Source organism: Doryrhamphus excisus, linkage group LG3 (genome assembly GCF_037039965.1).
Source record: "Doryrhamphus excisus strain RoL-2023G ecotype Guam linkage group LG3, RoL_Dexc_Guam_v1.1, whole genome shotgun sequence".
Taxonomy (NCBI): domain Eukaryota; kingdom Metazoa; phylum Chordata; class Actinopteri; order Syngnathiformes; family Syngnathidae; genus Doryrhamphus; species Doryrhamphus excisus.
Genome location: NC_136359.1, coordinates 24,778,876 through 24,795,099, shown reverse-complemented (window position 1 = coordinate 24,795,099; position 16,224 = coordinate 24,778,876). Strand labels below are relative to the sequence as shown.

The following is a 16,224-nucleotide window of genomic DNA, read 5'->3' as shown; positions in this document are numbered from 1 at the left end:
TCATTGACCTTTGACCTACATACACACGTGAAGCCAATCACGACAAATGGTATTTAAGGTGGCTTCACTTCTCATCTATCACTGTGTTGGTCAGCTGTATGATATATTTAACTGACATGGCTGATCCCAACTACCAATGATTTATAAAGGACAATCTTGAAAATGATCAGTGGGGGCCCAAACTTTTTCATACCGCTGAATATATATTTGTCACAGTAAATAGCATTTTTAATGTCCATGTAAACTTGAAGTGCACCCAACCCAGCCTATTTTAGCATAACACATTGAATCTATTCTATGAAACAAGGTGAGTTACATTTTTGCAATGGTGGACTTGTTGATGCAAGTGTTTTTATACTCTCTGCGCTTCTTTTTTTTTTTTTTTTTTTTTTTTTTTTTACTCTTTTTGTACAGGGAGGTATTGGCATTTCTCAATCGGTTCATACAGTCTTTCTAAAGTCTGGACAAAAATGCATATATTGTATGATTATTAAAGATAAACAGTTTAATATATAATAGTAAATAATACCAATTATGTTATTCATTTTAAATCATTTTTAATTCTTACAAACTTGAATTATTAAAGTTTTTATGTACAGTAATCACATTGTGCTTTGAATTTCACATTTTTATTTTGTTCTAAAATATATTATAAATCAGTCTGTTTTTATCTTCAATCCATAAAAGATACATATTGAATGAATGAAAGTGAAATCTCAAATGTATGATGATATGTTGTATTCCACTTAGGTCACTAGGTTTCGGTCATGTTACTGTAACGTTGGGTTGAGACACACAAGCACCAGACTTGATCGTCGGAACAACAGGCTTGTATTGCCCATTTGAATGTTCTCAAAACCAGGTACGAGTCGCTGTCGCTAAGCTATGCTCAACTTTGAACCCCAGATGTTATTTACCATCTGCCCTCCCTTCAGCTCACTTAGCAGCGGAACACATTAACAGCGACACACACAAGCACCAGTCTTAAAACTGATGTCATACATGTCTTATTTTCTTTTTTTATGTCTACTACATTGGGTAATAGGAGTGTAAACGTGACTATAGGGGTGTTATTTCATGTCTAGAGGGCTCTAATAATGTTAAAAACTGTATTTAGAAATCATAAACATGATTTCTATGCTCCAACTGTGAAAATATTCCAAATTTATATCAGGAATCCTAGTTGTAGATGTATTTTCTGCAGGATGTTCAGACTTGAGGGAAACCTGTTTGTGTTAATGAGAGCAATAATGATTGAAAAAAGTGAAAATCATACATGTAGTAAATCCAAATGTTGACATTTTCTTGCTTCTGTGTCAAAAAAATCCAATACTGTATTGACCCAAATATTAGAAAACTGGAAAAAAAAGGTGAAGCGATACTACAGTATATACTCATAGACTTTCTTTATTGTCATTGCACAATAACACAGCAGTGAAATTGCCAACGGAATGTCTATGTCTATACTCATAGAAACCAGCAGGAGGCGCCAAAGTACTTTAATATTGAGCTTTTCTTCCTCTTACTCAGATGCAGTAGAACTCGCTGAAGAAATGTATGAATAAAATGAAATATATATGTCATGAAAAAGCTTTCCTTGTCTTTAAGTTGTCTTATATTTGGGTCAAGGCTTTTTCTGATGAAGATGGCTTCTTGACAGGTCAGTTTGACAATGTGGTTACACCATTGAGTTTTATTCCAAAAATGAAATATTTCAATGTCTTAACTCATGCATTCATCCAGTTATGTATTCATGCATGCATGTATCCATGTATGAATTCATGCATTCATGCATTCATGTATTGTCATTCATGTTTTGATGCGTTGGTGTGGAGAGGCTGCAGACGAGTGTGAGTCAGTGTTTTGTCCCATGGAAAGTTTATTGGGACGGGATCAGAACATCAAGTCTCCAAAGTACTGAAGGGTATTTTTACTGCAGCGATGAACGTCGTGTATTTTACTGTGCAGGGTAAGTACTATATATCTATATATATATATATATTACACAAATACCTGCCAGATGAAAGTAGCAGAGCAATTGTTTATGTTGTGGTGTCTTGTCTTTACCGACAGTTTTTCTACTGAGGGGAATACTCCTGACGCAGCAGGAAGTACTTCCTGGATCTTGTACTTTTGACACGAACACCTGTGGATATACTTCACACGCACCGCATGACAACTGGAACATCAATCAGCAAGGTACTACTTGAAGTACTTGAAAGTGTTTGCAGTATGTCACTTGGGTATATGAGTCCAAACACAAATATGGAACTTTTCCAGCACACAATATTTTTGTATTCATTGGATTTTTTTTAAATCAGATTTCTCTTAGCCCCCTGGAGATGCACAGGATATGAATGAATGTAGTAGACATAAAAAAATCTAAATATAAAAAAAACAAATAAGGAACAAGAACCGGGATATAACTTTCCCACTTTTGGACAGATTTAGTAAGTATACTCAATAGTTTTAGGCCACCGTTAAATACACACAATCTAAGTACACACAATCTACACTGCAAAATTGCTGTTCAAGCTCTGCAACCATTCTGTCCAGTGGACAGTGATTAATTATATAATAATCATTATTATATTATAAATTAGCCTATTATCATTACTATCATCATTATTCTGTAGTAGTAGTAGTAGTAGTAGGCTAGTATTAGCCTGCTTATTGGCCTGCTTATTAGCCTGCTTTTGCCCTATTTTAAGAATTTATCAGAGATTTTTTTTTGTAAAAAAAAAGCTCTTTTTTGTAAAAAAAAAAAAATCTATAAAAAATTATTTAAAAATTAATAAAAAAAAATTGGGACCTTTAGCCTGCTTTTGCCCTATTTTAAGAATTTATCAGAGATTTTTTTTGTAAAAAGAGATTTTTTTTTAATTTTTTTTTACAAAAAAAAAATTACAAAAAAATCTCTTTATATATAAAAAAATATTTAAAAAATTAATAAAAATATTTAAAAAATTTTAGTAGGGGCTTAGGGGTTAGGGTCCATTCTATCTTAAATTGGACCTATTATGCTCATTTTTTGGCCCTTTGTATTGAGTTGTGGACTCCTAAAGAACAGCTCCACACAATAACAGCACAAAAAGCTGTCTAGATCTTTCAGAATCTGCACCTATTCCAGCTGAATTTCTTTGAATTTCGTGCTTCTTGGGAAAACTGTCTGTTTTTATTTAATCCACTCATTGCCCGCCTCCAGGCACGCCCACTCCGCTGCCTAGGAGGACTTCCGGTGTTTGTCGCTACTTCATAGGAGTTGATAATAAACAGCGATTTATCTTTTTAAAATGTCGGCTTTTAACATATAGACATATGTGTTGGGTCCTGAATCCGATCCGAAAGTGGACAGTCCGAAGTTTTCCTAAGTAAAGAGGTTACTTAAAGACGTCTCTCAATGGTAAGTAGCTTTAGCATTATTAGCTGCAGCATCGGTAAAGTGTAATGTGGTCACTGCATGTTTTTTGGGGGGAAGCAGAGCTTGGGGAAGGGAGGAGAGTGTACCTGGCCCACAGCGCACGCCCATATAAGGAAGCCCGTCCACGTGTGACATCACACACCTCCAGTTTTACCACGCCCACTGAAACCGAGCATTTTGAGCCATCCCAAACTTCTTTCAGGGCTCACATAACCTCATTATCTGAAACTTTGGCATCGTTTAACACAAGAATACAATATTCTAACGACATTCATAGGTCAGAAAAGTGCATAAAAAAAGTATAAAGGTCCCATTTTTTGCACCACAAACTGTTCTTGCACGGATCCCACGCCTCACATTAGAGCTGTCTTCTGCAGTTCGATAATTGAATGAATTTGGATTTGTTGCATTATAAAAGTGACACATTACTCACATTCTGACCCGCTCCACCCACTTCTCTCATTTTCCACTGCCTGCCTTTGCTGCCTGCATGGAAACCACACACTGTCCAATGTAAAAAAAAAAGATAGTCTGTCTTCAGGAGCAATCTTTAACCTGCTTTCCGTGTATTTTTCTACATGTGTGCTATCAGCAGTTTGGTTGCATATTCACGAAGGAAAGGCAACACGCGTCTTAGCCAAACAGAAGCTTCACCATGGACCACCAAGCGGTGTGCGATAAAAGTAGTTCCGACCACCAGGCCAGCCTTGGAGATGGTTGCTAAATACACTGTGGAATAAATACACACACTGTGGAATAAATAGGCTCATAAAACCAAGATGGTGGTGTTTGGTTGCCATGGTAAGTTGAGTCGTCCGCGCCAATATAAGAACCAAGGAAGATTTAGTGGTTTAAAAGGGGATGTTTGTGTTGGGTGCCATTCTTTGCAGTGGCCCTGAGACCAAAGATTGGGATGAAATGAGGTTGCAGTGTTTCTCCTACTTTGGACAAGTATTTGTCACTCTTTAATGTTAATTTAAATATTAGCCAATGACAACACAGCTGATTATAAAATGCAGTTTTTGTATGAAGCCTTTTGAGAACAAAAAAAATCTTGTTTCAGTTTTGTCAGACAGAAGAAACAAACATTTAACCTATTACATTTTGGGTAAAAGTAATGCAGCAGTAAAATATGGTGGAGGTAGTGTGATGGCCTGGGACTGTTTTGCTGCTTCAGCACCTGAAACACTTTATGTGAGAAATCGAGCCATGAATTCTGCTGTCTACCAAATAATCCTGAAGGAGAATATCCGGCCATGTGTTGGTGACCTCGAGCTGAAACCAACTTGGGTTCTTTAGCAGGACAATGATCCAAAACGCACCAGCAAGTCCACCTCTGAATGGCTGAAGAAAAACCAAATGACGACTTTGGAGTGGCCTGGTCAAAGTTTTTTCACACAGACCACACAGGTTTTTAAAAAAAAAACCCATTTTGTATTCAGTTGTGTTGTCATTGACTAATATTAAATTGATGATATGAAACATTTAGGTGTGACAAACATAAACATACGAAATCGGAAAGGAGGGCAACACAGCACTACACTGCTATTATCAGTTATCACTGTCCATTTCACAGGAGTAGATCCTTCCACATGTTCAAAGATACCATCTTTATCCTTTAAGACAGGGGTCTCAAACACGCGGCCCGCGGGCCAAATGTGGCCCGCAGGACACCAGTTTGAGGCCCCCGCTTTGATATGAAAGTTTAATGTTAGTGCGGCCCGCGTAAAGTTTGATATGGATGCTGTATGGTATCATGTACCCAGAAAAAATTATTACGTTTGATTCATGTTCATGTTAAAGGTTAAATAACTGTTAATAGTTATCCTCCCTATCCGTGTGGAAGTGGTAAGTTTTTGGCTATTTAAGTTGAAAGGAAATAACTTGAAGGCTACCGTTTAGGTCGCTAGCTCTCGAGTTTGCGAGTTAGCATGTGTCTCAAGACCCTGCAGTTGCGCAATATGTTGTAAATAAAAAGAGTATAAATGTGACTATAGTCGTGTTTTGTCATGTCTACAGGGCTCTAATAATGCTTTGTTCATTTTAATATGAAAAAAATCATTTGTCTACCCACCAACTATATGTGCTTTCTTAACTTTTTATTATTATTATTATATTTATTTATTACTGATTGATTGATTTTCTTTATTCTTGATTTGTTTATTTATTTTTCATCTTATTTTGTGCAGAAAAATAAAAAGTAAGATATTTGAGAACAGTGGAATGTTTTATCAGAGCTTTTCTTGTAGAAAATTTGAACCAAAGCGAAGTTTTTTAATTTTTTTTTGTTTTTAATAAATGCGGTTTTTTTTTTGTTTTTTTTTTGGGGGGAAAACCTGATGCGGCCCAGTCTCACCCAGACCCTAGCTCCGGTGCCCCCCCAAGTAAATTGAGTTTGAGACCCCTGCTTTAAAATGATCCACTTTCTTTGCATTTTACGGGCATTACACAAAATACATGTGATATTACTGCAATACCACATGTACCGCTGTGTGTATGTCAGTGGTTGACGCTAAGTAAACAATAATTTTCTAAACTAGTCGTGTACAAAGCAGTACCCCTCGCTCATGCATGCTGGTCAATGAAGAAAATAGCAGCCTGGAGTGTAAACACGGACGGCTCCTCCAATGTAAACTGGAGAAGAGTGTTTATGTCCAGGTTGTCCTTCCTTTGTTGTTATTGAGAGACGCTTGCTGCCAGCACTTGAACGTTTACTCAGGGGAAATTGTGGCCGCAGTCTTTAACTTTGCTCTTCTTTTATATAATCTGTACCACATGTTTGCGCTTAAGCAGCTGTGGTCACCCTAATGCACCAAAAAAAAAAATGTTTATGTCAGCAAGCTGCCTCTTCTTCTACTGAGTGGAGAAACTGAAGAAAGATGTTGTATTAGATATTAAATACTGTCAGTGTATGAATGAACGTTGAATGGCGTGTTTACGTGACAAGCAATGCGATGCTAATTTGTGTGTAGCGGACCATGGCTGCTCTTGATGTAGGTTCATGCTATGGTGATTTCACCTTATAAGGTTCTACATTCTCCTTTTCCTAACATGATTTACACAGTCCATTAAATTGTCTTTATGTCCAATAAAGATCCTCTGCTTACTCAGAGGGAATTGGAAAACTTCCTACTCTTATTTTATAAGTAATACACTCTTTCCTGTAGTTTTACTACTTTGCAGCTGCAGGTGGGAGGCATTGACACAAACACGTTCATTGTTTCCTACAAGACTGGCGTAATTGCATAGTTGCATAATTTTTGCGTAATGGACACTGGGAGAGACAAAAAAAACATAAAAAGCCAAACAAATGAACGTTCTTCTGTCTTATTTAATGTCATAAACAAGAAAAAGTCACTAGATTTAACCCTAGACACTTAAAAAAAGACTATTTTTAGGGGTCTGATTACTCACTAAATCTTTTATTGCCATTTGTGTCTTATTATCATTTGTGTCTTATATTGCCATTTGTCTCTTATTATCAATTGTTTTGATGTGTCTCTTATTTGAGACATTTGTGACATTTTTGTGCTATGATTATTATTATTATGATGATGATACAAATGAACGTTCTTCTGTCTTATTTAATGTCATAAACAAGAAAAAGTCACTAGATTTAACACTAGACACTTTTTTGAAAAAGACTAATTTTAGGGGTCTGATTACGCACTAAATCTTTTATTGTCATTTGTGTCTTATCATTTGTGTCTTATATTGCCATTAGTCCCTGATTGCCATTTGTCTCTTATTATCAATTGTGTCTTGTTTTGATGTGTCTCTTATTTGAGATGACATTTTTGTGCTATGATTATTATTATTATTATGATTCAAATGAACGTTCTTCTGTCTTATTTAATGTCATAAACAAGAAAAAGTCACTAGATTTAACCCTAGACACTTTTTTGAAAAATACTACTTTTAGGGGTCTAATTACTCATTAAATCTTTTATTGTCATTTGTGTCTTATCATTTGTGTCTTATATTGCCATTTGTCTCTTATTATCAATTGTGTCTTGTTTTGAAGTGTCTCTTATTTGAGATGACATTTTTGTGCTATGATTATTATTATTATACAAATGAACGTTCTTCTGTCTTATTTAATGTCATAAACAAGAAAAAGTGTGGCCAGTGCAGGTACTGGAACTTCAACCAGAATCTAGACCAGGGGTCTCAAACTCAATTTACTTGGGGGCCACTGGAGCTAGGGTCTGGGTGAGACTGGGCCGCATGACAAGTATTTTTACACTTTCTGTAATTGCGTAGTTGTATAATTTTTGTGTAATGGACACTGGGAGAGACAAAAAAACATAAAAAGCCAAACACTTAGAAATACAAATGAACGTTCTTCTGTCTTATTTAATGTCATAAACAAGAAAAAGTCACTAGATTTAACCCTAGACACTTAAAAAAACTACTTTTAGGGGTCTGATTACTCACTAAATCTTTTATTGCCATTTGTGTCTTATTATCATTTGTGTCTTATATTGCCATTTGTCTCTTATTATCAATTGTTTTGATGTGTCTCTTATTTGAGACATTTGTGACATTTTTGTGCTATGATTATTATTATTATGATGATGATACAAATGAACGTTCTTCTGTCTTATTTAATGTCATAAACAAGAAAAAGTCACTAGATTTAACCCTAGACACTTTTTTTTGAAAAAGACTACTTTTAGGGGTCTAATTACTCACTAAATCTTTTATTGCCATTTGTCTCTTACTATCAATTGTTTTGATGTGTCTCTTATTTGAGATGACATTTTTGTGCTATGATTATTATTATTATTATTATTATGATACAAATGAACGTTCTTCTGTCTTATTTAATGTCATAAACAAGAAAAAGTGTGGCCAGTGCAGGTACTGGAACTTCAACCAGAATCTACACCAGTTATTTCCTTTAAACTTAAAAAGCCAAAAACTTACCACTTCCACACGGATAGGGAGGATAACTATTAACAGTTATTTAACCTTTAACATGAACATGAATCAAACGTAATAATTTTTTCTGGGTACATGATACCATACAGCATCCATATCAAACTTGCGCGGGCCACGTTTGGCCCGCGGGCCGCGTGTTTGAGACCCCTGGTGTAAACGGTTCTATGATGTGTCTCTTATTTGAGATGACATTTTTGTGCTATGATTGAAATAATGATCTTGCATCATCTAAATGTGTGTTTTATTGTTGTAGGGCATTTAATAACAGTGGAATCATCCTCTTTACGTGGTCAGGAAAGGGCCGTTCTTCTTAGTCCTGTTTTGGACCACCAGGACTGGAGCTGCGTCAGGCTGGTGTATCAGATCATCGGACAAGGTTTGACATTCGTTTACATTTAGTATTACATATAAGATTATGGGACATAACTCACTTCACACCGCCCTTTTTGGAACCTTCTATTCCATCCATCCAAGGTTTGCTGCAGCTCCACCTTCGGCCACAAGGTGATAACTTTGATTACACGCTTTGGACAGCCAACCAATCGTCTGACAGCTGGTTGATTGCCAGCGTGGATATACCCAACAGCACAGTCAGCTACCAGGTATTCACAGTAGAATCACATTTGTGGTCCCGTAAATGTATTAACTAGGCATATAAATACACTGGCCGAGTATGATGTGCGCCAAAGAAAAGGACAGGCCTCAGCATGGGAGTGAAACTCGATGCACCAGCACTCATACATATTGGACTTTGGGGGGCAGTCCATATTGCGCAACTGCAGGGTCTTGAGACACATGCTAACTCGCAAACTAGAGAGCTAGCGACCTAAACGGTAGCCTTCAAGTTATTTCCTTTCAACTTAAATAGCCAAAAACTTACCACTTCCACACGGATAGGGAGGATAACTATTAACAGTTATTTAACCTTTAACATGAACATGAATCAAACGTAATAATTTTTTCTGGGTACATGATACCATACAGCATCCATATCAAACTTTACATTAAACTTTCATATCAAGGCGGGGGGCCTCAAACTGGTGTCCTGCGGGCCACATTTGGCCCGCGGGCCGCGTGTTTGAGACCCCTGGTGTAAACGGTCCTTTTGTATTGAGTTGTGGACTCCTATAGAGCAGCTGAACACAATAACCAGCACACAAAGCTTTATAGATCTTCCAGAATCTGCACCTATTCAGCTGTATTTCTTTGGATTTTGTGGTTCCTGCGAAAACCCACCGTGCGAGTGCATAAAAGGACATCCGATAAAGATGATAGAATGCTATCCACGTGCAACATGATGATGATGATGCTGATGCTGGATCTCATTTCTTGTCGTTTTTGTTGCAGATTCTGTTGGATGGACAAGCAGAACGCGGTCCAAGTAACAGCGTAGCAATCTTTGAAGTTCACATTGTCCCCGGTTACTGTCTTGGTAATGAATAATTATGTTTGATGATGTCATCATCGGTCATTCTGAGCTTGGTCGGCAAGAAAAGAATGGCAAATGATTGTTTGGTCACCAGATTGTGATTTTGAGGAGCATCACCTGTGTGGCTACAGTAACATTTGGAACCCCAACATCAACTGGTATGTTGGCGGGAGTTTGACTGCTGGACCCCAATCCAACCTCTTTGACCATGTCAGCGAAAGAAAACGCGCAGGTAAACGTCATCATCACGTCAACCTTTTTAGGATTCTTACATAATGTTATGATGTTTATGTCTTCCTGCAGGACACTTTATGTATGCAGACTCTTTGTACGCCAAGCACTTCCAGGAAGTTGCCAAACTCATGTCACCAGTAACCAGCGCGCCAATGGCCGGCTGCCTGTCCTTCTTTTACCATCGGGACCAGGAAAGAGGGAACATGTTCACGCTTTTCACCAAAGATCAGCTCGGCCACTACGAGGAGATCTGGAGACCAGACGTCTACGTCACGTCCGGCTGGACCTTCGTTAATGTCGACATGAAAGCCCCTCAACCCCTACAGGTCAGTGTTGGAGCAAAGTACACTTCAAAGTACACTTCACTGTATTTTTTATACAGTGCACACACATACTGGATGTGCACGGTATCGATATCGGAAAATCGCAAAATCTTGTATAACATTAGTGCTGCACTGACGCCGAGATTTCTACTCAACTTTTCCATTAAGAAATGATTGCTCTTCGCAATTAATCTTTCACTTTAATCACAGCAATAAAGCCACACCCATTAGTGTATCATCTGCGTTATTTATGTTCTTCATGCATTTATTCTTCCTTTCCCCGTTACTGTGTGTGTGTGTGTGTGTGTGTGTGTGTGTGTGTGTTTGAACAGCTGGTGTTTGAGGCGGCGTTTAACAGTGCCAGAGGCGGATACGTGTCCATCGATGACATCTCCTTTTCCCCTGAATTCTGCCATGCTGACACAGGTGAGAAGACACATCTGGATTTAGGATTTAGTAGAACAATATTATTATGAAATTCCCACATTCTGCCATTACAAAGAGGATAATGCTTTGTTTATTTAGCATAAAACTAGCATTAAAAAAAGTATTTCTCCCATCTTGTCCACTCGGTATATTGTAAACATAGTAACCCTAGGTCGGAGATGAGCAAACTGCGGCCCGCGAGCCACATCAGGGCCTCCAGACATTTCTAAACACCCATATATTCCCACCGCAAGGCATGCTTGGTAGCTGTTTGTTGCAGCTGAACTTCCCAGCATGCCTTGAGGGCATTTGGAAATTACATTTTTAAGTTACATGTTATGTTTAGTGGCGGCACGGTGGTCTAGTGGTTAGCGCACAGACCTCACAGCTAGGAGGACTAGGGCTCAATTCCACCCTCGGCCATCTCTGTGTGGAGTTTGCATGTTCTCCCCATGCATGCGTGGGTTTTCTCCGGGTACTCCGGACATGTTTTTGGAATGTGGGGGGACCACATTCCAAAAACATGCTAGGTTAATTAGCCACTCCAAATTGTCCATAGGTATGAATGTGAGTGTGAATGGTTGTTTGTCTATATGTGCACTGTGATTGGCTGGCCACCAGTCCAGGGTGTACCCCGCCTCTCGCCCGAAGACAGCTGGGATAGGCTCCAGCACCACCACAATCCTCGTGAGGAAAAGTGGTAGAAAATGAATGAATGAATGTTATGTTTAGCGCTTTGCTGTTGATTTATGTGACGCGTTAACGTGCTGTGGATGTGTTGTGTTTTTGTTTTGTTGCTCCGTGAGCAAGTATATGATTCAGCTTGATGACGCCTATATATAGATGGCCCCTCCGCAAATTTTTTTAACCCATTGTGGCAATGCATGTTAAGAAAGTTTGCCCTAGGTTTGTCGTGGTTAATTGGTTCCAGACCCGATTTAGAAATGGAATATTTTCATACATAGAGCAGAGAAAACCTTCTAAATATTGTTTATTTACATTAGATTAGATTACCCAATATGGTAGACATAATAAGGCATCATAACATTGGGAGAGTCACATTATCATTGGTGGCTATCGTCTGATTAATATAACATTACTGACACCTAGTGACCAGTGTACAGTACTACACATCTCACACACACAAAGACATAACCTATGGTTTGTTTAATTTGATACAATGCGCCATGTTTTTTTTCTTTCCCAGAAGCCAATGTGGACCCTTCTGTAGCCAACTGTGACTTTGAGGGCGGCATGTGTCTGTACTACTTGGAGAGAGCTGAGAGTAAAGTATGGAGTCGAGTTTCAATCAGTCCCAACGCTTACAGAGCCGGAGACCATACGACCGGGACAGGTGAATGAAAGTGGAAATTCATGACACCGCGTTGTTACGACATGACATCACATGACATACACACACCGATACACGTCCTATGTCTTTCCTCTGGGTGGGTGTGTGACAAAAACCACTGACTTACGTCACTCACACTGTATACACAAAATACCAAGGACACATCAAATACACAATGGTGTGTTTTGAAAAGCTACGACAAAATTGTGCCTCAGTTTGCTTACGTTTTTCAGGAAACTTATAATATGGCGCGCTGTGTTCCTTAATTTTCTACCGCTTATCCTCACGAGGGGTGCTGGAGCCTATCCCAGCCGTGGCCAGACAATCACAGGGCACATATAGACAAACAACCATTCACACTCACATTCATACCTATGGACAATTTGGAGTGGCTAATTAACCTAGCATGTTTTTGGAATGTGGGAGGAAACCGGAGTACCCGGGAGGAAACCGGAGTACCCGGAGAAAACCCACGCATGCACGGGGAGAACATGCAAACTCCACACAGAGATGGCCGAGGGTGGAATAGAACCCTGAGATAGGCTCCTGCAATCTCCACGACCCTCGTGAGGAAAAGCGGTAGAGAATGAATGGGAAGGAATGGGAAGGAATGGGAAGGAAGGAAGGAAGGAAGGAAGGAAGGAAGGAAGGAAGGAAGGAAGGAAGGAAGGAAGGAAGGAAGGAAGGAAGGAAGGAAGGAAGGAAGGAAGGAAGGAAGGAAGGAAGGAAGGAAGGAAGGAAGGAAGGAAGGAAGGAAGGAAGGAAGGAAGGAAGGAAGGAAGGAAGGAAGGAAGGAAGGAAGGAAGGAAGGAAGGAAGGAAGGAAGGAAGGAAGGAAGGAAGGAAGGAAGGAAGGAAGGAAGGAAGGAAGGAAGGAAGGAAGGAAGGAAGGAAGGAAGGAAGGAAGGAAGGAAGGAAGGAAGGAAGGAAGGAAGGAAGGAAGGAAGGAAGGAAGGAAGGAAGGAAGGAAGGAAGGAAGGAAGGAAGGAAGGAAGGAAGGAAGGAAGGAAGGAAGGAAGGAAGGAAGGAAGGAAGGAAGGAAGGAAGGAAGGAAGGAAGGAAGGAAGGAAGGAAGGAAGGAAGGAAGGAAGGAAGGAAGGAAGGAAGGAAGGAAGGAAGGAAGGAAGGAAGGAAGGAAGGAAGGAAGGAAGGAAGGAAGGAAGGAAGGAAGGAAGGAAGGAAGGAAGGAAGGAAGGAAGGAAGGAAGGAAGGAAGGAAGGAAGGAAGGAAGGAAGGAAGGAAGGAAGGAAGGAAGGAAGGAAGGAAGGAAGGAAGGAAGGAAGGAAGGAAGGAAGGAAGGAAGGAAGGAAGGAAGGAAGGAAGGAAGGAAGGAAGGAAGGAAGGAAGGAAGGAAGGAAGGAAGGAAGGAAGGAAGGAAGGAAGGAAGGAAGGAAGGAAGGAAGGAAGGAAGGAAGGAAGGAAGGAAGGAAGGAAGGAAGGAAGGAAGGAAGGAAGGATATATATTCCTTATATTGTATTTCTCTAACACCAATCCCATTGTTCCCTGTTTGACTTCTTCAAAGGTGGCATGTTGCTGGCAAACACCCGCTTTTCCTCCATGCCAGGCTACGTGGGTCGGCTTCACGGTCCTTTCTTACCGGGCAACCACAAATACTGCTTGAGGTTCTACTACCTGCTTCATGGATTCAGGAAGGCAGACAACGCACTGGTTCTTTATATTTATGATGAGAACAACGTGGGCCAAGATAAGGTTTGGAGCCTGGCAGACACTTCTAGTGACGTGTGGACCCAGGTGGAGATCACCTACATCAAGCCCATGGTGTCCAAGGTAGGTGATGCTTGCTGAGAGGTTGACACAGACGGATTCACGATGAATGGATGATGAATCCTTTTCCTTTTCCTAGATCGTGTTTGTCAGCATTTGTAGTAACTTTTGGGAATGTGGCCTGGTAGCCATTGATGACATCACTGTCAGCCTGGGGGATTGTGGAATACCAAAAGGTACACCTCGTTAGCTTTCATGGTACCTATACCATGCTATACCTATACCTATACCTATACCTATACCTATACCTATACCTATACCTATACCATGCTATACCTATACCTATACCAGAGCAACATACTCTCCATGAACATGAACTCTATGACCTCCTCAGGTTCCCTCCCGGGTCAGTGTGATTTTGAAAGTGGACTTTGTGGCTTCATTCAGGAGAAGACACAAGACCAAGCTGACTGGTTGCGGGTCCGAGGCCACACCCCTACGTCTTATACGGGACCCAGAGGAGACCACACCACTGGGGTAGGTGAGTTCTGTCTTCAATCCCAGACAATTTTCATAAGCCATCCCCCTCATTGTCGGCCATGTTTGATAATTTTGACACAGAATATTGTGTTCTTGGGTTAATGGATGTTCGATTCTTTGCTTGGGCGTGTGGAGTGTTCCCCGATGCATGTGTGGGTTTTCTCCGGGTACTCCGGTTTCCTCCCACATCCCAAAAACATGCTAGGTTAATTAGCAACTCCAAATTGTCCATAGGTATGAATGTGAGTGTGAATGGTTGTTTGTCTATATGTGCCCTGTGATTGGCTGGGGTGTACCCCGCCTCTCGCCCCAAGACAGCTGGGATAGGCTCCAGCATACCAACTCCAATTGCTTTTCTGAAATGCACTTCTGCCACCTTGTGGCTGGTTTTTCAGCTCAAAACTGCATCAAACTGCTCTCTTCTATTGTGGAGTTGCATCATCACCTCTTTGTACCTCTCATGTAAAAAAATAAAGTATTAATACCTCTTTGGGAGCGAAGGAGTTAATTATTCGTTCACGGAGTGCTCAGATTTGTAGAATTGTGTGTAGTAATAATATCGTACAGCGGTGCCTTGGTTAAAGTTATTAATCCATTCTAGAAGGTCCGACTCAAACCAAAACGGACTCTAACCAAAGAAAATTTTCCATCCATTTCAGACACATTTTATAGACAATAATCATAGTTTTACATGCACAGAATAATGCAAATATACATATACATGACAAAAATGTACAATTTGGAGATGTAAGGCTCTAATAATATTCCAAATGAAGGTCATAAACAGGTTTATGGTCTATGGTCTAACTCTGAAAATTTAGGCTACTTCGTGGAAATTCACTCCTCACGGTCAGGTCTGGAACAGCAGAAATACTAAGTCATGTGACTCATGCTTTATGTATTTATATCTGCTTCCCTCAGGTTACTTCATGTACATGGAGGCGTCACACCTGCGTCCTGGCAACAAGGCCCGCTTGCTGACGTGGGACCTCAGAGGCTCCTCTGGCCCTCACTGCTTGATCTTCTACTACCACATGTACGGATCCGGCACGGGGACCTTACGCATTCTCCTGCGTCGTAGCGACATTGAAGGCGACACGCTGCTGTGGAGGCGACGTGGGGAACAGAGCGTGTCTTGGATGAGGGCCGCCGTGGACTACCACTGTCATTTACGTCACCGGGTAAGTACACACTAAGTACACACTAAGTACACGTGTGAAAATGGAGTTTCCATGCAGTTTTTTTGCCATAAAATAAATATAAAATTGTGTACATGGAAGTTCTCTTGACTAAAACTATGGGATTGGGTAGTCTCCTCCCCCAAACACACCTACTCTATTGTGATTGGTCGGGGTGGAGCGATGATGTGTGCGTTTGTTTCAGATTGTCTTTGAAGCCATTCGAGGTCCGTCCCTGCGGAGCGATATTGCCATCGACGACGTCCGCTTTAAAAGCGCTCCATGTGAAGGTACAAATACATCCATGTGTACAAATCTAGTGTTGCGTTTATTGGAGGACGTGGTTTGATTGACATGTGGAATAGTGACGCTTGCTTTTTCTTCCTTCTCAGGTCCTGATGACATCATTTCCTCCTCAGGCTCTTCCGAGTACTTTAACGAGTATTTTAATGAGGTGTAAAAGCAGAAGGAGTCGTGTTGTTTTGTTAGTACACATTGGATCTTGTAGATCAGGGGTGTCCAAACTTTTTCCACCCTGGCCCGCATATTGAAAAATTAAAGGATGCGTTTTTATATTAAAAAAAAAAAAAAAAAGCCTGCATCTCAGCTTTCAGCGACAAAGGAAGTTATGCTTCTAAAATTATTACATTTTT

The 16,224-nt window shown here is 40.1% G+C and overlaps 1 protein-coding gene across 1 annotated transcript; it reads left to right on the top strand.

Annotated features, from left to right (window-relative positions):
• The first annotated feature begins 705 nt into the window (after window positions 1-705).
• Window positions 706-15,920, top strand: mamdc2a (MAM domain containing 2a). The gene is made up of 14 exons (XM_078789279.1): window positions 706-1,969; window positions 2,074-2,199; window positions 8,619-8,741; window positions 8,840-8,967; window positions 9,713-9,797; window positions 9,889-10,026; window positions 10,098-10,354; window positions 10,684-10,777; window positions 11,985-12,131; window positions 13,651-13,916; window positions 13,993-14,089; window positions 14,248-14,394; window positions 15,315-15,574; window positions 15,777-15,920. Exons 1-14 carry the CDS (start codon window positions 1,942-1,944, stop codon window positions 15,918-15,920), a joined length of 2,040 nt encoding a protein of 679 aa, XP_078645405.1. The 5' UTR covers window positions 706-1,941.
• Window positions 15,921-16,224: the final 304 nt, after the last annotated feature.